This window comes from Heteronotia binoei, chromosome 6 (genome assembly GCF_032191835.1).
Source record: "Heteronotia binoei isolate CCM8104 ecotype False Entrance Well chromosome 6, APGP_CSIRO_Hbin_v1, whole genome shotgun sequence".
NCBI lineage: Eukaryota > Metazoa > Chordata > Lepidosauria > Squamata > Gekkonidae > Heteronotia > Heteronotia binoei.
In genome coordinates, this window is record NC_083228.1 from 123,032,277 (window position 1) to 123,056,208 (window position 23,932).

Sequence of the window (23,932 nt, forward strand, 5' to 3'; positions counted from 1 at the left end):
TCACAAGAGAGATGAATGCAATTCTCAAACAGCAAGCTTGAGTTGTTGAGGATATCAAAATGTTTTGACCTGGTCCGGAATGGGGGCTCAGCAGGTAAACTCACAATAACTCTAAAATAGGGTTTTGTTTTGTTATACCACCACATTTATAATCTGCCTGCAATAGAACAAAGCAGCAGCCAAGTTTTGTTCTATTGCTTCAGACCAACACAACACAACAACAGACCAACAGTAGATAAGCTTTGTTCTATTGCTTTAGACCAACACGGCTGCCCACTTAGATCAATCTGCCTGCAGTCATGGTTATGCTACACTGCAAGGAGAACTCAATGAAGATTGCATCATTTTGTACCGAGATGTATTTATGTGATTTGTCTTGCTAATAACTACCACTGATCTTGCATTCCCACTGAAAGACTAGCAAGTCAGTTTATTGTTTTGCCAGAACTTGAATGACTCAGGGCTGGTTGTCTTCTCTCTTTGGCTTCAGAGAATTTTTCTTTCTCCTCTTTGTATATAACCATAAGAATGGAGTAAATTTTACTGTTTTTAACTAGTTGCTTTTTAAATCTTTGTTCAACTGTACTCTTGAATTTTTAGATACATGTTATATTTGCAATTAAATAATTTTTACAATACATATGCTTATTATGGGATCTCATCTCTTATAATTCTGTATTGTATACTGCACATTCCCCTGAGAAAGCGTAATGTGAAACACATAGGGAACTTTTCACTTATACGATTAAATATCCTTCCTCATCCTTTGTATGACCAGCTTTTTGGCCTAATTTTTTTCTCACTTCACTGCAAGAACAATTCTGGTTTTTGGTACAGGAAGATGGGCAGGTAGATTTGATCAGTTCTGGGTCAGTGGGGGACACAATTCAGAAGAAGGAAGCAGGAATTCAATTTCAGAAAGACGTGTCTACTCCATCCCCATTTTAGAGGGCAAAATATCCTCCTCCACTCCATCCTCCTTCAAGCTTATGCTACACATTCTCATTATATTCTTAGATTCCATTTGTCTTAAGCAACTCTGCCGAGAACAACACAGACAGGCACGAAGCCCGAAATGAACGGCTGTTTATTACCTGGGTTCTCCAGAGTCGTTTTCTTCCTCTTCCTCCTCACTTCCACTGTACTCGTATTCAGTTTCATCTACGAATATAATTGAATGTCAGTGCCTTTTACGAAACTCATTCATTCTTCTGCTAGATGAAGCCCCTAGGCTCTTGATTCAGAACAGAAACCCTTTCCCCCTTTCTACCACATGTGGGAAACAATATCAATATTGTTTCAAGACTTAGTCAGCCTCACCTCATGACTCACCCCAAAATATTCGAATTTAAACAGATTAAAAACCTCACTGAGGACAAGTGATTGAAAACTTCCTTTAAATGCTATATATATATATATATGAACAACAGATTCACATTCTTGAGTTAAGGATATTTTAATGACTGGATTTTGTAACACACATTGACCTTTAAAATCACATAAAGTGAGCCAGCAAATCCATCAATGGGTATGCAGGATCAATTAGCCAGAATCGTAATAATCACAGACGAGAGCTCATGAGTAGTCACTAATTGTTTCCAGGGAAATTCCTTTATGACTGCTGAATATACATATCATGTATTAATAGCATATAGGCAATAGGACTGAAACCAGATCCAGCATGATTTGAAACAGATTTTAGTTCTATTTCTGAAGAGCTCCTTTTAGCTAAACAAGGTATTTGGGACTGGATACAGACTACATCTTCCCTTAAAGAAAGGCACTTCCATCTATAGAATAGTTTCACTTTAATTCTGAAAGTCCTTTAGCCTTTTCATTTTACCAGAATATCTTTTATCTCTTCTCGTTAACAGCAACTATCAGCTACTTAGCTGTAACATTTGTTGAAAGTCAGATGCGCTAGTGCTGGGGGGCCAAACTTGCTGAACATAAGAGCCACACAGAATAAAAGTCAGATGTTTGAGAGCCTCAAGACATGAACAAATATTACACACATGTCTTTATGAAAACTCTTAATACTTTCTTTGCACAGAAGGATAAAATACATATGTATGCACTTTACAACACGACCATGCTAGGAGGAGACATTTTAAAAACAAAACCTGGGAATAACAGTCCCCATAAGACCAGCATAGGGAAAGGATAGGGAATTATTTTTTGGCACCAGTGAGAGAAGGAAACACATATGTACCATATAAATCACTGGCCACTATTTGCATAATTATGCCTCTCATAAGAACATAAGAACATAAGAGAAGCCATGTTAGATCAGGCCAATGGCCCATCCAGTCCAACATTCTGTGTCACACAGCGGCCAAATATATATATATATATATATATATATATATATATATATATATATATACACACACACACACTGTGGCTAATAGCCACTGATGGACCTCTGCTCCATATTTTTATCTAACCCCTTCTTGAAGGTGGCTATGCTTGTGGACGCCACCACCTCCTGTGGCAGTGAATTCCACATGTTAATCACCCTTTGGGTGAAAAAGTACTTCCTTTTATCCGTTTTAACCTGTCTGCTCAGCAATTTCATCGAATGCCCACGAGTTCTTGTATTGTGAGAAAGGGAGAAAAGTACTTCTTTCTCTACTTTCTCCATCCCATGCATTATCTTGTAAACTTCTATCATGTCACCCCTCAGTCGACGTTTCTCCAAGCTAAAGAGCCCTAAGCGTTTCAACCTTTCTTCATAGGGAAGGTGTTCCAGCCCTTTAATCATTTTAGTTGCCCTTTTCTGAACTTTCTCCAATGCTATAATATCCTTTTTGAGGTGCGGCGACCAGAACTGCACACAGTACTCCAAATGAGACCGCACCATCGATTTATACAGAGGCATTATGATACTGGCTGATTTGTTTTCAATTCCCTTCCTAATAATTCCCAGCATGGCGTTGGCCTTTTTTATTGCAAACGCACACTGTCTTGACATTTTTGCCTTGACACTAAGGTTAGTAAATACAGCTCCTATAAGATAAATCCTATAAATCTCTCTTTGCCTTGACACTAAGGTTAGTAAATACAGCTCCTATAAGAACTATGAAACGAAGGGGGAACCCTGCACTACTCTCTTTAATACTGTGCCTCCTTCCAGTAGCTCTGTCAGCTCTTGTGCTCTTTTTCTCTGCTCTAGGTCTCCAGGAGACTCCTGCGGTAGAGGAAAAGAGCTTACAAGCCTGCCTATTTCCCTCTCTTTCCCCACTCAGAGGTTGACCGAGGTCCTGACACTAAGCACACTTACTTTAAGTTCCTCGACCTCAGGAAGCCGCACAACGTGTATGAAAGAGCCGCATGTGGCTCCCGAGCCACAGTTTGGCCAGCCCTTAGCACTTGAAACTTCTGATTCTCTGGGTTATTGGGAAGTGAATAACAGAGCCCATTCAAGGAATTTTGTCACCATGAGCCAGGTATGCTTACTGTCTCCTCATGTGTCACTGCTACCCAGAGCCAGGAGATGGTGTCTATCACTTCCCTGCTGCCACCAGATAGTAGTGGGCTGTGTCCCTGAGTGTATCAGCACTCTCTGACTGGCTTGGCCAAGAATTGGCCTTGGTGAACACAATCAAGAACACCAAAAGTGTGCTGCAGTTCCTGTTTCCCACAAATGCTGGATCATGTCCCCTTCCTTTCTGCTGCCTTTTTTTGTTTAATTTTTTTTAAAGAAAAGGCTCCCCCTCCCCCCCCCAAAGTGTTTAATCAAAAATGAAATAATCTGCATGAACTAAGGCTCTTTTGCACTTGGAGTAATATACTACCTTTCTCTCCGCGTTTCTTCTTAGTCCTGTCAATATGGTCCTTGAGCTGGATGCGAACCTGCCTTTCATTAGGCTGGTCTCGAATGAACGGATGTTTCATCAGCTGTTCAGTGGTTGGTCTTTGGCCATGATTCTTCACTAGACAGCTCTCAATAAAGGACTGGAACTTTTTGGACCTACACAAATTAGACAATCAGGCAAAAAAAAAAAAGGCATATAAAAAGGTATATGTAATAACGCAAGCACAGTTCTCCCGTTAACCTGAAATCAGGCAAGACTCCAAAATGCTATAGAGACATATGAAAAGACCCATGGCTTCATTCCTTTGGGCATGGCACAAAAGGGGCTTCCTGCACCCAAAGTGTCAATCCTTACATACAAATTCATGAGTCATGAAAGAAAACATATGTTATTTCCATCTATAAGCTCTAGTAATGGTCTTCCAACCCAGACCAAGTCCCCCAGACACCCAAGACCTTAAAAAAATCCTGTTGTATGAGTATTGCAGAACAAGCTTTCAGTTTGTTCATATCTCCTTGGAACAGATCACAACTTGTTACCACAACAACACACCTGTCCTTTTAGTAAGCATAAGAACATAAGAGAAGCCATGTTGGATCAGGCCAATGGCAAATCCAGTCCAACACTCTGTCACACAGTAGCCAAAAAAGAAAGAAGGTTCACAAGTGGGACTAGAAGCCCTTCCACTTTGCCCACCCCCCACCCCCGCAAGCACCAAGAATACAGACCATCACTGCCCCAGACAGTTCCAATACTATGCTGTGGCAAATAGCCACTGATGGACCTCTGCTCCATATTTTTATTCAAACCCCTCTTGGAGCAGGCTATGCTTGTAGCCACCACCACCTCTTGTGGCAGTGAATTCCACATGCTAATCACCCTTTGGGTGAAGAAGTATTTCCTTTTATCCATTCTAACCCTACTGCTCAGCAATTTCATTGAATGCACACGAGTTCTTGTATTGTGAAAAAGGGAGAAGAGTACTTCTTTTTCTACCTTCTCCATCCCATGCATAATCTTATAAACCTCTATCATGTCACCCCGCAGTGGACGTTTCTCCAAGCTAAAAAGCCCCAAGCGTTTTAACCTTTCTTCATAGGGAAAGTGTTCCAAACCTTTAATTATTCTAGTTCCCTTTTCTGGACTTTTTCCAATGCTATAATATCCTTTTTGAGGTGCGGTTACCATAATTGTTCACAGTATTCCAAATGAGACCGCACCATCAATTTATACAGGGGCATTTTGATACTGGCTGATTTGTTTTCAATTCCCTTCCTAATAATTCCTAGCATGGCGGTCTTTTTTATTGCAATCGCACACTGTCTTGACATTTTCAGTGAGTTATCTACAACGACCCCAAGATCTCTCTCATGGTCAGTCTCTGCCAGTTCACTTGTATTTGTAGCTGGGATTCTTGACCCCAATGTGCATTACTTTGCACTTGGCCACACTGAAAGTCATCAGCCACGTTGACACCCACTCACCCAGCCTCAACAGATCCCATTGGAGTGCCTCACAATCCTCTCTGGTTCTCACCACCCTGAACAATTTAGTGTCATCTGCAAACTTAGCCACTTCATTGCTTACTCTCAACTCCAAATCATTTATGAACAAGTTAAAGAGCATGGGACCCAGTACTGAACCCTGCGGCACCCCACTGCTAACCATCTTCCACTGTGAAGATTGCCCATTTATACTCACTCTCTGTTTCCTATCAATTAGCCAGTTTTTGATCCACAAGAGGACTTGTCCTTTTACTCCATGACTCTGAAGCTTATTAAGGAGCCTTTGATGAGGAACTTTATCAAAAGCTTTCTGGAAGTCAAGGTAAACAACATGTATTGGGCCACCTTTGTGCACATGTTTGTTCACCCCCTCAAAGAACTGCAACAGGTTAGTGAGGCAAGATCTTCCCTTACAGAACCCGTGCTGAGTCTTCCTCAATAACTTGTGTTCATCAATGTGCCTACTCATTCTGTCCTTGATAATGGTTTCTACCAACTTTCCCGGTATTGAAGTCAGACTGACTGGCCTGTAATTTCCTGGATCCACCACCACCTGGAACCCTTTTTAAAGATGGGGGTGACATTTGCTACCTTCCAGTCTTCAGGAACTGAGGCAGATTTCAATGAAAGATTACATATTTTTGTCAGGAGATCCACAAGTTCAACTTGGAGTCCTTTCAGAACTCTTGGATGTATGCCATACGGACCTGGTGACTTATTAGCTTTTAATTCGTCTATCAGTTGTAGGACCTCCTCTCTTGTCACCTCCATCTGACTCAGGTCTTTCAACACCCCTTCCAAGGGCCCCACTGCCTCCCTGGCTGGTTACCTGCTTCTAATATATTTGAAGAAATTTTTATTGTTGGTCTTTATGTTTTTTGCAATATGCTCCTGATGGCCCCCTTTTTGCCTGCCTGATCACAGTCTTGCATTTGTTTTGCCACACCCTGTGTTTCTTTTTATTACTCTCACTTGGACTAGCTTTCCACCGCTTAAAGGAATCCTTCTTACCTTTTACAGCTTCCATAACTTTGTTAACCATGCAGGTCTTTTCTTATACCTGTTTGTGCCTTTCCTAACTTGTGGTATATATTTTATCTGAGCTTCTAGGATGTAGCTTTAAATAGCCTCCAAGCTTCCCAAAGGGTCTTGACTGCATTTACCTTTCCTTTCAGTTTCTTCTTCACATGCCTCCGCATCTCAGAGAATTTACCCCTTTTAAAATTAAAAGTGGTTGTGCTGGTCTTTTGGGGCAACTCCCTATTTATACAAATGGTGAAATCAATAACGTTATGGTCACTGCTCCCAAGCAGTACAATCACTTTTACATCTCTCACCAGGTCTTGGGCATTACTTAGGACCAAATCCAGGATTGCCCCACCCCTGGTAGGTTCTTTGACCATCTGCTCCATAGCACAGTCATTGAGAGTGTCTAGAAACTCAGTCTCTTTCTCTCGACCAGAACACATATTGACCCAATCAATCTGCGGGTAGTTAAAATCACCTATTATGACACAGTTTTTACATTTAACCACTAATCCTTCCATCATATTATAATCATCCTCTATATTTTGATTTGGTGGGCGATAACAAACTCTCATAGTTAAATTTCCTTTTGGGCCCTCTATTTCGACCCAAAGCATTTCTAGAAGGGAATCTAAATCTTTGACCTCAGTCTTACCGGACCGTATACCCTCTCTGACATACAGAGCCACCCCACCTCCTACTCGTCCCTCCCTATCCTTCCAATATAACTTATATCCAGGAATCACCATGTCCCACTGATGCTCCTCATTCCACCAAGTTTCTGAAATTCCCACAATGTCTATGCTTTCCCCCAGCACTAAACATTCTAACTCCCCAATTTTACTTTGAACACAAACATCTATAATTTCCCAGGTAAGTTAGGACCGCAACCTTCCTCCTGCTGCCTCAAGACTTTGGCAGACAGTCCATACTGTTTGTCACCATCTCAGTGGACAACTCTTATTCATTACCCAGTAGAAAAGTAACAGCTAACCCTTCATCTCTTTGAGATGAGTCCTCCCGAACCAGAGACATTTCATCACTTGTCAGCTTTCCCCCAAGATTTAATTTAAAAACTGTTCTGCCACCTTTTTGATTTTAAGTGCCAGCAGCCTGGTTCCTTCTGGGGACAAGTAGAGACCATCTCTTTTGTACAGTTCCCGCTTGTTCCAGAAAGCATCCCAGTGTCTAACAAACTTAAACCCTTCCTCCCTACACCATCGTCTCATCCACACACTGAGACTTCTAATTTGTGCCTGTCTCTCCTACCCTGCACGTGGAACAGGTAAGCTACCTTGGAGGTCCTGGCCTTAAGTTTCCTGCCTAGCAGCCTAAATTTTTCCTCCAGGACCTCACGACTGCATTTCCCCACATCGTTGGTGCCAACATGCACCCCGACCACTGGCTCCTCCCCAGGGCTATCAACCTATCTACAACCAAGACCCCTCTTCCTCCCTGCCCAGGGATGGTTCCTTGGCACGAAAGGATACCAGCTCACCAACTGAAGAAGAGGTCCCTTCTGAGGGCGCATTCCCCTTGTTCTCAGCACGGTGCCCTGTTCCCTCTCAACCCTCATGCTCCCTGGCAGCAACGGGGCTGCCATGTTCATCTAACACGTCCCCAAGGGTCTTCTCCAAGTGCCTGACTGTCTCTGCATCTCCAGGTTAGCCACCTTGGCCTCAAGGGTACGAACTTGTTCCCTAAGGACCAGGAACTCCTTGCATCGAGCACACAACCAAGACTTCTGTCCTGTGGGCAGATAGTCATACATGTGACACTCAGTGCAAAACACTGGAAAGCCCCCACCCCCCCTGCTGGCATTCTACCTTCATGATAGCTTTTTAAAATATACAGTCCCCCTTTAAATCCTGCTGTGTTTATGTGGCTCTCCTTTTGGGGGGTCTACTTACCTTATCGGGACACAAGGAAAATAGGGATCTGGGTTCCTGGTCTTTACAGAGCCCCCAGGCTAAGAGCCACAGGCCAAGAGCCTTTTAGCTCTCGCCCTTCAGCTCGCACCTCTGGCATGGTGGAGCTTAATAATGCAAAGAGGGTGGGGCCTCAGTCTGCCCCAGGAACACAGCCACTTCCAGCCAATCAGCAACAATCACCTACAGTCCCCTCAAAACAAACGAACAGCAGCTCCCCAGCAACCACACAAATTCAGAAATTCTCAGCAATCACATAATCACACAACTCACACTTCTCAGCAATTCCCCCAGCTGCTTAGAAAGTTAATCTTCACCCTTATAGCCTTCTTATCCGCTCTCTCTCAGAGTTCTCTGAAATGTGCTTAGCCTCTGGCAAGGTGGAGCTTAATAATGCAAAGAGGGTGGGGCCTCAGTCTGCCCCAGGAACACAACCACTCCCAACTATAATCTCAACTATTTTTGGCTGCCACTCCAGTTAAAAACCAAAGCAGGTTCAGCCTCAACAGCCACTTTTGAAACCCAAATAAGTGGGGGGGGGGGGGGAACATAGTGAAGATGCTCAAATTGCATGTAATACATATAAAAATGATTTGTCAAGGACAAGGCAAGTCCTATATTTCTAGCTAAGCATTTGGCATTAACATTGAGTTTAAAAGTCACTGGAGTTTTAAGCTGATTTTGAACTTATCTGGTTGCTCTGCTTAAGATAAGAGACTTTTGGGAAGAATACGTTACTCAAAATAATTACCAGTGTTGACAGACAATTTAATCTATGGTGCGGCACCATTTGGAATGCTGTGCACAGTTCTGGTCCCCATATCTAAAAAAGGATATTGCAGAGTAGGAAAAAGTGCAAAGGAGGACAACCAAGATGATTATTTATTTATTTATCATATTTATATACCACCCTCCCCTGACAGGCTCAGGGCAGCTGAGGGGTTGGAGCACCTTCTCTATGAGGAAAGGCTGAAGAGTCTGGGACTTTCCAGTTTAGAAAAGAAGCAACTAAGGGGGGCATGATTGAGGTTTATAAAATTATGCATGAGGTAGAGAGAGCTGAGAAAGAGAAATCTTCCTCCCTCTCCCAAAATACTAAAACTCGAGAACATCCATTGAAACTGGACAGACAAAAGGAAATCCTTCTTTACACAGAGAGTGAATAAAATGTGGAATTTGCTGCCAGAGGATTTGAAATGGAATTTGATAGATTCATGGAGTATGTCTATCAATGGCTACTAGCCATGGTGACTGAGGGGAATCTCCACATTTAGAGGCACTAATCCTCTGAATCTCAGAGCCAGGAGGCAACATCAGGGGAAAGTCTCAACCTCTATGCCCTATTGTTGGTTGTCCACTGTGTGAGATAGGATGCTGGACTAGATGGACCATCTTCTTACGTTCTTAATCAGATATATTATTGGGAGTATGTCAGTAGATCAACTTCTAGAAACTGCCCAGTTTTGCTTTTTGATGCACTATCATGTGGTAGCTCCTAAATTGTGCTCCTCAAATGCTTGCAATTTTAGAGAATGGCTCAACAAAGTTTAGAATATAACAGAAATATCCAAATCAACAAATCTAAACAGGTGAGAAAACAATAAAAAAGACCTTGTCACCCTTTCTTGCCTTTTGTAAACAGCAGAACATTCTTGATTTAAATAAATCTAGATGCTTTGCTGTAATTTGATTCAAATTTCATCCTTTTCTCTCATTTTCCTAATTTACATATAAAAGAATATGTTTTTAATTCCATATAGATTTGATTTTAACAAGCCTCCTGGATTTATACAAAGATATATTAAAAATAAACTGTCAGAAACTGCACTTTTGTGCACATATTATTTCTTACAGTTGCTTTATAAATAGCTAGCTGCTCTCCATATTTTTCTTCTTGAAAATATGCAAACTATACCCCCACCTAATCCAGGCAACCGAATTCCAAGAATTGTTTTCTCAGCTTCAAAGTCGTCTTATTCTATCACAAGTTCTTAGAACCAAATTTTATCCTATTATGAAATACAAAAGAATAGACGGGATTCACAATGAAGGGAGACTAAAACACAGTGTGTAGCTTTGGAATATAAGAAAATTAGTGGAAATCAGTGCTGGGAGCTGACAGATACGACTAGAACAGCACTGTAGCAAAAATATTTCCAAACAATAAGCTTTATCTTCCTAACACCATCAGATTTAAAATTGCTGCTTTTCTTAATACAATAATTGAGATAAGGAAGTAAATACAGTAAAAGATTAAACCATGTGAAAAAGTGCCAGCTCCTTCTCTAAAGAGCAATTAGTCCACTATTCTTGAAGAAAGAGATAAACCCGTTTACACATGTATGATTATCACCTGATCATTGCATTATTAGATTGCACGTGCCTATGCATACATATAATTCTGAATTATACACAAAGGAGCATTAAGTATATGACCTTCTGCACATCCATGCAGTTCTAAATGGTACAGCACAATTTACCTCCATGAAATAATACTACTGAACTTTGAACATCCATAGACCAAACCTTAGGCAACAGGATTTATAGTGATTCTGCAACTGGTTTCCAAAGCTGCTATTTCACATAAGAATATAAGAGAAGCCATGTTGGATCAGGCCAATGGCCCATCCAATCCAACAATCTGTGTCACACAGTGGCAAAAAAAAAAAAAAAGGTGTCTGTTTGACAGCAAACTAGCCGTTATGGTGCCCATGGATATGACCTGTGGATACCATTTTAAAATGTCATGAGGGCTGTTGTGAGGATAAAACTGAGAAAAGAATGAACCACTTCAAATTCCCATTGGAGAGAAAGAAGAGGTATAAATGGAGCAACTAAGTCAATAAATAAAATTTGCTCTGGTTCAAGTTCAATCAACTAACATTTGGGTAGACTAATTGAGAAACAACTACTGAGGAAGGCTGAAACAGAAAGAGCCAAAGCAGGATTACAGCTGAAGATCAAAGAGGACAAAAGTAATGACTAGTGGGAAATTAAACAAAATTTAAGGATGACAATGAAGACTCTGAAATTGTTCAACATTTTCTATTCCTTGGCTCTATCATCAACCAAAAGTGAGAGTGCAACCAAGAAATCAGAAAGAAATTAAGACTGGAAGGGCAGCCAGTCATTAAGGAGCTAGAAAAGATTCTTAAGTGTAAGTATGTGCTGCTGGTGACCAAGCTCAAGATAATTCATGCCACAATATCCTCCATTACTATGTATGGCTGTGAAACCTACACAATGAAGAAAGACGTCAGGGAGAAAGTTAATTTATTTGAAATGTGTCATTGGAGGAGAGTTTTATGGATATCATGGATCGATCACCAAAACGATAAACCAGTGGGTTCTAGATCAAATTGGCTGAACTCTCCCTAGAAGCTAAAATGACTAAAGAGGGGCTATCATACTTTGGTCACATTATGAGAAGACAGGAGTCTCTAGAAAAGACAATAATGCTAGGATAAGTTGAAAGCAGCAGGAAAAGAGGAAGACCCAACGTGAGCTGGACTCAGAGCTTTTTTGAGCAGGAATGCACAGGAACGTGGTTCCAGCTGGCTTGGTGTCAGGGGGTGTGGGCTAATATCCCTGGTGGGCTTTTCCTACAAAAAAGCCCTACGTGGAATGTGGAGAAACGCCATCTTGGTTAATGTTGGTGCTTGGTTGGAGGGGAACATGAAACTACTAGGCAGGCTGTGTGGCCTAGCCTTCCCTTCACTCCCTTCTCCCTTCCGGAGTTAAACCATCAACTCTAGGGGGAAAGCCTCCTAGAGGGGCAGGAAGTTCTTTAGCCTTCCCCTCATTCCCTCCTCCCTTCTGGAGTTAAACCAGCAACTCTAGGGGGAAAGCCTCCTAGAGGGGCAGGAAGTTCTTTTGGTTTTTTTTATTTGAATTAGGCAGGAAAAGGCAAGTTCTCGGCTGGTGCTCAGGGAGAGAGGTTGTCAAGCCTGTGGGCTCCTGCCTGTGGGACCCCAGGCAGTCATTCACAAGGTAGGGCCAGTTTACACCAGGGACGAGAGGATGCGTTTAAATCCACCTTCTATTTGCCCTGCTTGTTGCTTGTTCAGGTGCTGTGCTAAACTTTTACATGTAACTGTTTTTGTTTTTATTTTTCTTTCTCTTCTTATTAAACATTTTTACTGTTTTGAATGCTGGCAGTCAAACTCTGTACCACATAGATCCCCAAGTGCGTTAGACCACACTGCTTTATGAAGGGGGCCCCGGGGAAGGGAGAAGGCATGCAGTTGGATAAGGTGCCAATCCTCCAGGGGTTCCCCAAAGAAGTGCTGTGGTCTCTGTGATACCCAAGTACAGGGTGGCAGAGGACCTTGAGGCCTGGCCTCATAGCTGGAGAGGGGGGTTGGGAGTCCTGTTCCTCTCAATCTGAACCCCTAGACTGAGCAGGTGGTGGCAGTGAGCCCAAGTGGACGGAGGAGAAATAGCTCCCTCCAGGAGTTGGCGACTCAATAGGGAGTTGATGAGACCGGGTCTGAAGGCAGAATCGGGCCGGTTCCATCACATGGAACAATGGTGATGTGTCAGGGTGTGTGGCCTAATATGCAAATAAGTTCCTGCTGGGCTTTTCTACTAAAAAAGCCCTGGCTGGACTGACTCAATCAAGGAAGCCCCGGCCTTCAGCTTGCAAGATCAGTGCAAGGCTGTTAACAATAGGGGGGCTGGTAGTCCTTAATTCATAGGATCACCATAACTCAGAAGTGACTTTAAGGCACCTAACATACAATCTTGTGTAAGCCCTACTTTTCAAAATATTTAAAAAGATGTCAGAAAGGCAACCCTCTCAGCTGTGCTCTTGGGTCAGCAACTGCAATGATCATCTTTTTAAAACAAGCAGATCAATGCTGACTCTATCAGGACCACCAATAGCAGATCCACCAAATACAAAAGCCCCAAAACAGCTGCGGTGGCACAACTCTAGCTTGTATTTGCATAAAACATATTTGTGTAAAACAAAGATTTCATACAAAATCTAGAGACCTTTTATGAAAGCAAGCTTGTACATCTCAGTATGTTTTAATCACCAATTTTACAAGATACTTTTATAAGCCTGTTATTTTTCAGTAAATACCAATTGGTTATGAACTGACTGCTTGTTAATGTTAAACAGATGCAAAAAAAAAGTATGAATACAGTTCTGATGCAGCTGATCACAAGCCCCAGCTGCCACTGAGTTGGATTTTCTTTTCAACATTCCTGGCATTTAAACATTTTACATCCACAAGTAAAATGGAAGCTGTCTCTAACAGATACAGTTCTAAAAGCATGAAGGAAAAGAATAACTAGCAACACCCATTTGCTAGACTCCTCTGCTACAAACCCTGACAAAGTATTGTTATGAGTACAAAAGTGGAGAACAAATTTATTATTTCATAGGAAATTAGACGCATGTACTTCAGTTGCAAAAGCAGAAGCATAACCCTATACCACTTTGGGGAGCTATGCTTTTCTTCTAGCAGAATGTGTAAGCCCATTTGTAGAGCCCCATGTTTATACACACTCAGAGAAACTAGGTTACTGCAATCCAAGTTATTGTAAGAACATAACTTAAGAACATAATAAGAGTCCTGCTGGATCAGGCTCAAGGTCCATTTGGTCCAGCATCCTGTTTCACACTGTGGCCAGCCAGTTGTCCTGCAGACCAGAAAACAGGATATAGAGGCCACTGAAGAAAGACAGTCAAGTCCACAGCAAAATCCTTCATAAATCCCAATGGTTCTTGCACATGTACACTCCTGTCGTCCTCCCAATAATACAGACCAATCACGTCAGCAGCTGTTCCTGTGGCAGATTGCATGTGGACTTCTGCCTTCCTCTATCGTCTCTCCCCCATCTTGATTCCTCGGTTCCAATCCTTTTCTCCTTGCTACAACTGACCTGTGGCAAAGTCTGAAGGATGGATCACCCAGACCTGGGTACACAGCTGTGTCATTTGGGACTCACAGCTTTTGTTAACTGCTGACTATGTGCATAGCCAGATTGCTTGCCTTGTTTCCTCTTGTTTCCACCAGTTTGGTGTAGCGGTTAAGTGTGCAGACTCTTATCTGGGAGAACCGGGTTTGATTCCCCACTCTTCCACTTGCACCTGCTAGAATGGCCTAGGGTCTGCCATAGCTCTGGCAGAGGTTGTCCTTGAAAGGGCAGCTGCTGTGAGAGCCATCTCCAGCCCCACCCACCTCACAGGGTGTGTGTTGTGGGGGAGGAAGGTAAAGGAGATTGTGAGCCGCTCTGAGACTCTTCGGAGTGGAGGGCGGGATATAAATCCAATATCTTCTTCTTTGAATTTTTCAAAGCAACACAGATGCAAAGGGCAACTGCAGCATGACTATTATTATTTATATAGTAAGTTTCCTAAGTATTCACATAATTTCAGTTCCTTGGTCTGCATTTCAAGCGTGTTGCAGGTTGGTGATTTTGACCACAGCCTGAAAGGTACACTCAGGTCAAAGAGGGGAAGGGAGGACAGCAGGTGGCATTGAGAGATGTTAGTTCGAGTAAGGCCTTGTTGTGATGTAATGACTCAGCAGAGATTTGGACCACTATGTCTCAGATCATAACTCAGGTATTAAGTTATAACAGGCTCCTAACTTTTACAGTGGGGAGGGGCCACAGCTCAGGGGCAGAGCTTCTGTTTTGTAAGCAGAAGGGCCCCGTTTCAGCCCTCAGCATCTCCACTTCAAAAAAGGATGAGATAACCCCTGCTATTTATTTCCCTTGGTTCTATTTCCCAGCAATTCTTTTTTCCCTCTTCATTGCCCTGTCCCTCGTGGAATCCTAGGCTATGATTAAGTTGCGCCACTGCAGCTGCTCCATTAGTAACTCTGAATTTGTTCTGATGTTACTCTTTTCCCTCACCCTGGAATTGCACCTGCAGATCAAAAGAATGTGGCATAGTGGACAGAGGGTCTGACTAGACTCCAAGAGACCCAGGTTCAAATCTTCAGTTTGTCATGGAAGATTTCATCTCTCAGCCTAACTTACCATACAGGTTGGTGGTTGTGATGAGACAATGGAGGAGGGAAGAACACCTCATACCACCCCAGGCTCCCCAGAGTGAGGGCAGGATAAATACGTGCTAAAATATGTAGGTCTGGCACAATCACATTCCCACAGGGAAGAACTGACTGGAGAAATCCCTCCTTTATCACCTGATCTCATGAATTTAAGAGCAGAGAGAATGCAAAGGAACGGGGAATTCAAAGCTCCCTGTTGATCTTTCCCTCCGTATAATCCTAAGAGAGGAAGGAGGGCAAGAATATCTGAATAGCTCCATACAACTGGCTCAAAAAGATTCAAATGTTGTAGGAAGTCCTGCTGGCCCACAGAAAAATGTCAAAAACAATGGTAGGGCACCACATGTTCTGTTGGGACAATCCCAAAATATCACACAACTCTTTATCAGTCTTTATGGACCTTGATCTTCAAGATCAAGGAAAGGAGAAGAAAGAGATTTCCGGCATGATGAGGGGGGAAAGAAAGTCTAAGATCTGTAGCTTTTTTTGAAATGGAGACCAGGAGGTGAGACAGAATTCATTTCTATGTTGTTAGGCACAAAACAGATTTCAAGAATCACCAGAACTTGCTGGTATGGAGAAGCAAAAAATAGCTTTGGAAAATGTAAACAGCGGTGGTTGCATCCTCCCCAGCACTAATCAGGACATACATGTCCCTTGTAAGGCAGAAGGAAAACACAGAAATCTTTATATCCTTTAAATCACACCTTGACTGGCACAGTTAAGAAGAGGATCCAGATTTGTGGGGGCGGAGGGTGGGGGGGAAGAGCAGCAGCCTCCTTTAATGAAAACAACCATAACAATGTGCAAGCTTTCCATGCTCATTAAAAACAAACAGATTTGCTAGAAAAGGGAAGGGGGCAGTTTAACGGTGGCAAATAAAAAGACAGATAAAGTTACCTAGCAAATAGGGAAATCAAATCACCATTTCAGGCTGGCAGCAAGAAACAATTCCTTGGCTTTCAAGCGAATTAAGACCATATGAAAGCAGGTGCACAGATGCAGAGAGAAGAACCAATAGAAGGATTTTTTTCCTTCCAGTTTTTTTTCCAGGTTGCAGGAGCAGCAGCAGGTGAGGCTTTAGATCCTCTGATACTTATTAGGAGATTCTGCCAGCTTAACTTCTTTGACTGTGGAAGGGTATGTGGTCAGCCAGCCATTTTTTCCTCCATATTAAAGTGACCTTTGCCCTGAAGGGCATTACAGCATGATCCAGCAGGCTGTTTCTTATGTTCTTATTTCACTTTAGAGACAGATGGTAAACCCTCTGGATCCCAGTGCCAGGAGGCAACATCAGGAGACCTCAGCCTCTATGCCCCATTGAACAAATTTTAAACCCAGTGGCACCTTTAAGACCAAAAAAAGTTTATTCAAGATATGAGTTTTTATGTGCAGGCACGCTTCCTCAGATTCATTGAAATGGATGTTAACAGTTCATATATATATACAGCAAATTAGCATACAGCTTAATTAAGATGTTTTGACATATACAAAGACTAAACAGCAATAACAAACTAAGTTTATAGATCACAATATGATTGGACTTAATTACAGGGGGGAAGCATTGGAGCAATAAATATGTCAAAGTAGGAGACTAATGTGTAGTATCCTTAAGAGTAATTGAGACTCTGTTTTAATGTTCCATTCATCAGCTCTCAAGCATGGAGCTAGCTAACAGCATCCTTTCCTCTGAAGTGAACTCTATCTGAGAAAGTGTGTTGGACTGGATGGGCCATTGACCTGATCCAACATGGCTTCTTCTATGTTCTCATATCTTGAATAAACGTGTCTTGGTCATAAAGGTGCCCCTGGATTCAGAATCTGTTCTCCAGCTTCAGACCAACACAGCTGCCTGCCTGGATCTATCTATGTCCTGTTGTTGGACCTCCAGAGGAACCTGTTGGCCACTGTGTGAGACAGGATGCTGGACTACATGACACTGAGAGCTTTAATAGTGGACATGTTGAAAGCGCTGGTAAGTTGATTCCTGTCCTGCTTCACATCACTCCCCTATTAGAGGGTGGCCAGACTTTTCAGATTCTGCCCACATTTTGCCACCAACTTCAGAATGAGACCTTAAATCCCACTGTGTGTGTGTGTTTGTACAATCAAAATGCAACATGCAGATTAAGTGCAATTGAGAATAGATGAGGACAAAAAAACTCACCATTTCTTTGATTTCAGCCTGGGGGCTGGATTCCGGGGAATGAGGAACAAAGCTCTCATGGGATGCATATCACAAAGGGCTGGGGGAAAGCATAGCAGAAGGTATAAGATATGGCATAAAATGTCAAAAAACAACACATTTATTTATTAAAGTACTAATACACCACCCTTCCTTCCAATGAAATGGGAAAAGTGAAGCATAACTATTGTAACAGAGAATGAATGGCATAAAGAAATATAAGATCTTCAATTATGTATGATGGGGAAAGCTCAACCTGATAATCTTGCTAATGCACTTCTGTTCTGCTTGCATACAGTTAGGAAGAAACTATACAAACTGTTCAGAAATCCATGAATGGATGTCCACAGTCTTAAAAAAAAAAAAGAATAAACATAGTGGCCATCTGAAGAGCAAAATTTAAGTCCAGTAGCGCCTTAAAGGCCAACAAGATTTTCAGGATTTATGCTTTTGAGATTCAAAGCTCCTTTTGTCAGATATGCTAATCCCCCAGTGGTGCGCCAGTGCAGTAAGCTGTCCCCACGGTAACCAGATGCTGGCTAGTGGGAGGAGTAGGCATGAGGCAGGGATTTGGAACAGCAGTACCAGTAAGGGAAGCTGGAAGAACTGGTCCTCTCAGCGGGTACTTCCTAGGAAGGCCAATTGGTGGCAGTGGTATCAAAAGAGGGACAGAAAAACACACTCAGAGCGGCCTGTTGCTGGGTAGAGACTCAGGTGGCTGCTCAGAGGCTAGGATGGAGCAGTGCCCTTGGGTCAGTAGAGGTGTTCTGCCACAATCTGTAAGGTTCTACTGGAATAAGATTTGTTCCTGAGTTTGCCATTTTAGCCCATGAGTTCTACACCAGGGATGTCAAATGTGCAGCCCGGGGGCTGAATCAGGCCCCCAGAGGGCTCCTGTCAGGCCCCTGAGCAACTGGCTGTCATGTGCTTCCTTCTCCCCCTCTTTTGCTTCCTTCTGCATCACAGCTTGCTTTGCAAGGCTTGCTCAATCACACAGGCGCTACAAAGCAAAGCCTCTATTTTCTCCATTGGCTGAGGCTCCTCCCTTGGACAGGGTAGGATGGGGAAGGATAGCTTGTTTTTCCAGGCTCTCTCAATTTCACAGCAGAGCTACTGAGCCAAGCCTCTCTTCCTTCCCCCTCCTGGTCCCCTGGGGAAGGAAGGAAAGAGCCAGAGCTTCCTTTGTCCAGTTCCCTGAATTCCATGGGAGAGATATAAAGAAAGCACGTTTAATACCAACAAGTGCTAATGTTTTAAACATATTTTAAGTTTTTAAAAAAATCTTTAATTGTGTTTAAAAAGTTTATACCTCTGCTACCTAATCTTAAATAGGTATACACGTGGCCTGGCCCGACATGGTCCGACCCAACAAGGTCTCATTTATATCAGATCCGGCCCTCATAACAAATGAGTTCGACACCCCGTTCTACACCTATCCCATTTCTTTTTTCAGACAGTGGACAGTGTATCACACAGAACTGGATCCTCTCCTAACACATAACAAATCTTAGCAATGAACCCCCCCAGGCATAAAAAACCCAGTTAAATTGGGGTTGTACTCACGAGGAGCTCCCTCAGCCATCTCGATGGCTGTTATCCCCAACGACCACAAATCACTCTGGAAGAAAAAAAAAATGACAAAACCTTTCAGGAAAACATATTAACATGGTTGAGCCTTGTAACAAATTGAGAATTATCTGCTGGGGATGACTACAGCTACACTGGAAAAAGTCCTTGGCCATTTTACAGCTATAAAGTTTGATCAGTATTCTCTAACTAAGTCCCTGATCTCCCAAGCTCAGAAGATTTAGGGCATTCAGACACCCAATTTTGATGTTCTTCTCTCTGTTAGAGCTGTTGAGTCAAGTTCCCCTCCCCACATATTGGAAAAAAACACCACAGTTGGTATATGAGAACACTGAAACCATGTAATCCAATGTGATCCTCTTTCAATAACAAAGGAATAACTCTTTGAAATGTAAAAACCCAAACAGCCAGGCAGTTAATCTCTCCACAAAAGCAACAGGCAATTATCTGCCATTCCCTCTACCCCCCCTTCTTCTCCACTAACACTGCCAACAATTTATTCCTGTTAACTTCACCAGAGAACTTTTATTATCAAAAAGTATACTGGAACTAAAATGTGTGGTGGTGGAAGGTGCCATCAAGTCACAGCTGATTTACAGCAACCCTACTAGGGTTTTCAAGGTAAGAAATGTTCAGAGGTGGTTTGCCATTGCCTGTCTCTGTGTCATACCCCTGGTATTCAATGGAGGTTCCCCATCCAAATGCTAGCCAGGGCCATTCCCTACTTAGCTTCTGAGATCAGGCTAGACTGGGCTATCCAGGTCAAGGCTAAGACTGAACACCTCCAGACATTATGGTCGTTTTCGCACTCACCTTCCGCCGGCGCGACCCCCCTCTTCACCGCGCAGGATCTGCGTGGATTTCGCACTAAACGCTGCGGAGCAGCCAGAAAAGCCGGAAGCTCCCGTCGCAAAAGCCGCGCAAACGCCATACTGCTTTTTGGCAGTTTCAGTTTGAGCGGCTTTTGCGCCGGGAGCTTCCGGCTTTTCTGGCTGCTCCGCAGCGTTTAGTGCGAAATCCGCGCAGTTCCTGCGCGGTGAAGAGGGGGGTCGCGCCGGCGGAAGGTGAGTGCAAAAACGACCTATGTGTATTTGTGGGTGGAAGAGACTAGGCTTGGGGGAGATCCAGGTCTGAATTGCTCCTGCAGAGCTCAGTGGGAGAACCCCTCCCCTCTCCCCCAAATCTACCTCATGAGATGGTTGGGCAATTAAAATGGAAGGGTAGGATAGGCAAAGAACCACGTACCTTGGCTTTTCAGAGGAAGAATAAGTGTTTTAACATAGAAACAAGCTGCACATTTCTTAATGTGCCATTTTTTCACAAACTATAAATCTATGGTTTGTGCATACTGAGGAGACTACAGTGGATCCAACCATCCTCCAGGGAACTTACCTCCAGATTAAGCAGCTCTTCACCCAAACAGAAGAGCCGCTTAAATTGGAGGGAGGTTTCTTAGGCGGAGGAAGGTTTCAGAGTTTGTTCAGTGCTGTGGTAGGATATGAGTAGGAACCAGGGGTGTATATAGTTCTGGATCTGCCAAGAGTATAAGAAGGCAAAATAAATTGAGCAGATACAAATGATTGCTATTTCTAAACAGGTTCAAACTATTAATTTATTAGATAGAAAGAACAAAAATATAGGTGCAAACGTTTGTATTATAATGATATTTCTTGGTATTCCTGATACTAAATTGGGTATTTCTTTAGTCTGCAGACATTTAAAAGAAACTATAATTCCTGGATTATGGAAGCCACAACAGAAAGTTCCACAAAAAAGCATCAGTACACAAATATGGAACAGAAAATGCCTGTATTTCCAGAAAAGAACTATTAGGGTTATATAAAATAAGGCAAAATTTCAGTGTATCTGTCAGTGCATTCTTAAACCAAGTTACACCCTTCTAAACCCACTGAAATCTATAGATTAGGAGGGTGTAATTCTTCTTAGGACTGCAATTTGTACCACTCCTTGTCAGGAAAAAAAACCCTGTTATTTTTCTTAGCCTTTGGGGGAAACTTTCTGCCAAAACGAAGTAGTGCCAAGGAAGAAATGCAAAACCACCACAATGTAGGCTTTGTATATTTTTTTAAAAATGACGTGGGGTATTTTTTTTTGTAAGGCATTAATTGTATTATTCTGTAGATGACGAAGCCAGCTTCATTTAACTAAAAGATTAGTGCCATTTTATTTCCAGTGGCTGTGGCTTTTTCCTTCTGCAGAATCATCTGGGGGTTTGTTTTTATTAAGTCATTTGACCAAGTACATAACATGTGACCATTTCTATTTTTTCCCAACATTACTATGAATCAGCGAGTGCCATGACGTCCAACAAGATACCTCTAACAGCATGTTTTCCCCAGTGAACTCTAAAAGCACCCTGAAGAAATTTAACTTGTTTAACATCTAGGCTTCTAAATGTATTTAATTCTTGAAGACAGATGGACATTTCTGACCTTTGCTAACAACTCTGCTAGTAAATAAGTGCAATGTTCCTACTAGAATCAGACAGACAGAGCGAATTTTTCAAATTCAGCTACAAAATTAAAACTGGCTATCATTAACACCCAAATTACTTAGCTGCCAGAGAAACAAAAGTTGGCAATGCCCAGAGCTTTTTTTTTTTTTTAACAGGAACGCAGTTCTGGCTGGCTTGGTGTCAAGGGATATGGCTTAATATGCGAATGAGTTCCTGCTGGGCTTTTTGTGCAAAAAAAGCCCTGGCAATGCCATTTCTCATCCATTCAGTTGGCAAATTATGATATAACCCTTTTAGCCTTACAAGGGCCAGGTCAGTGATCACAGAATGGTGGATGCTCCATTCAAACCAGAACAGCACTTAAATCCTTTTATAGGTATAGAACTGGGAATTCTAAATAAAAGAGTGTGAATAATAAAATACATATTACTTTTTTTGTAGCAAGAACTCCTTTGCACTCCCTGATGTAGCCAATCCTCCAGGAGTTTACAGGGCTTTTAGTACAGGGCTCTAGGAGGATTGGCTACATCATGGGGGTGTGGCCTAATATGCACAGGAGTTCCTGCTACAAAAAAGCCCTGAAAATACACCAAGGAGTCCCAAAGTCAGGGTGAATAGAGGAGGAAGTCTCTGGGCTCTGAGTCACAAACTGCAGATAGATCTTCTTGCATACTTGGTGAGGTTCTAGGGTTGCCAGGTTCCTTTTGGCCACCGGTGGGAGGAGGGTGGTTGCCAGCTCCAGGTTGGGAAACTCCTGGAGATTTGGGAGTGGAGCCTGGGAGGACAGGGACCTCAGTGGTGTACAATGACCTAGAGTCCACCCTCCAAAGCACCCATTTTCTCCAGGGGAACTAATCTCTGTAGTCTGGAGATAATCTGTAATTCTGGGGGATCCCTAGATCCCACCTGGAGGCTGGCCTCTTTATGAGCCTCCTTATCAGAAACTCTGAAAAACTACTTTTCCTCACAGGCACAACAGAAGAATGCCACAAACACTCCAGATCAAAGTCCGACGCTAGATGATGGACAGTCTTGCCAATGGCCCTTCTCCGTCTCTACAGCATTTTCCCTCTGGAACTTCTTCAGACATTTTCCATATCCTCCTGAATGACCAACTGGTGTTTCCAATGATCAGTGGTGCTCCTGCTGCACCTCTCTCCTGTAGCCAAGCAACCCCCTCACCCAGCTTGTGTAAAAGTCCTCTCCCTCTAGAGGGCAGTGTTCCTAGACATGGACCTATTATGCAGGGAAACATTTCTAATAATAAACGTCACAAGGCTTATAATGGTTTCACAGATACAAAGACCATGCTGAACTCACAAAAAATTAGATACCTGCACTGATCATTAATGTGCTACTGTCTCACATGATGGTTTTTGTTTCTTTTTAAACATTTTGTAAGGACAGGCCACAGCTGAGAACCCATACAAAATGTGATCCACTGGAGAAGAAAATGGCAACCCACTCCAGTATCCTTGCCAAGAAAACCCCATGGACAGTAACAAAAGGCTAAAAGACATGGTGCTGGAGGATGAGCCCCTCAGGTCTGAAGGTGCCCAATATGCTACTGGGGAAGAGCGGAGGGCAAGTCCAAGTAACCACAGAAAGGGTGAAGCGGCTGGGCCAAAGTTGAAAGGACGCTCAGTTGTGGATGTATCTGATGGTGAAAGAACAGTCCGATGCTGCAAAAGAATGATACTGCATTGGAACGTGGAATGTAAGATCTATGAATCAAGGTAAGCTGGATGTAGTCAAACAAGAGGTGGCAAGACTGAACATAGACATCTTGGGAATCAGTGAACTAAAATGGACAGGAATGGGTGAATTTAACTCAAAGGATCACTACATCTATTATTGTGGGCAAGAATCCCGAAGATGAAATGGTGTGGCCTTTATAGTTAGGATGTCCCCCAAGGTTCCTCAGCATGATCATCCAGCTACATGAAGACCAGCGAGGCCAAGTCAGACACTGCAACGACCTCTCGGAGACCTTCCCAATAGGCACAGGTGTAAAGCAAGGCTGCGTTCTCGCGCCAACTCTCTTTACGATCTTCTTTAGCATGATGCTTCAAAGAGCCGCAGTAGATCTAGATGATGACGATGGTGTCTACATCCGCTATCGCACTGATGGCAGCCTGTTCAACCTGAGGCGACTAAAGGCTCACTCCAAGACAATGGAAAAACTCATCCGAGAGCTACTATTTGCTGATGATGCTGCACTCGTCTCCCACTCGGTATCAGCTCTGCAGCATATGACTTCCTGCTTTGCAGAGGCTGCCAAGCTATTCGGCCTAGAAGTTAGTCTGAAGAAGACAGAAGTTCTCCACCAGCCTGCACCCCAGGAAGATTATCACCCTCCCTGCATCACTGTGGGTGAAT

The 23,932-nt window shown here is 42.8% G+C and overlaps 1 protein-coding gene across 5 annotated transcripts in view; it reads right to left on the bottom strand.

The window, feature by feature from the left end:
* Nucleotides 1-23,932, bottom strand: part of TNIK (TRAF2 and NCK interacting kinase) — a 373,221-nt gene that overhangs the window by 111,315 nt on the left and 237,974 nt on the right. For all 5 annotated transcript variants that reach the window (XM_060242507.1, XM_060242505.1, XM_060242506.1 and 2 more), the window contains exons 8-11: nt 19,054-19,108; nt 17,473-17,551; nt 3,798-3,973; nt 1,095-1,161 (exon numbers count right to left, since the gene is read on the bottom strand). In XM_060242507.1, coding sequence (XP_060098490.1) covers nt 1,095-1,161; nt 3,798-3,973; nt 17,473-17,551; nt 19,054-19,108 — 377 coding nt within the window. The remainder of the gene's footprint in view (nt 1-1,094; nt 1,162-3,797; nt 3,974-17,472; nt 17,552-19,053; nt 19,109-23,932) is intronic.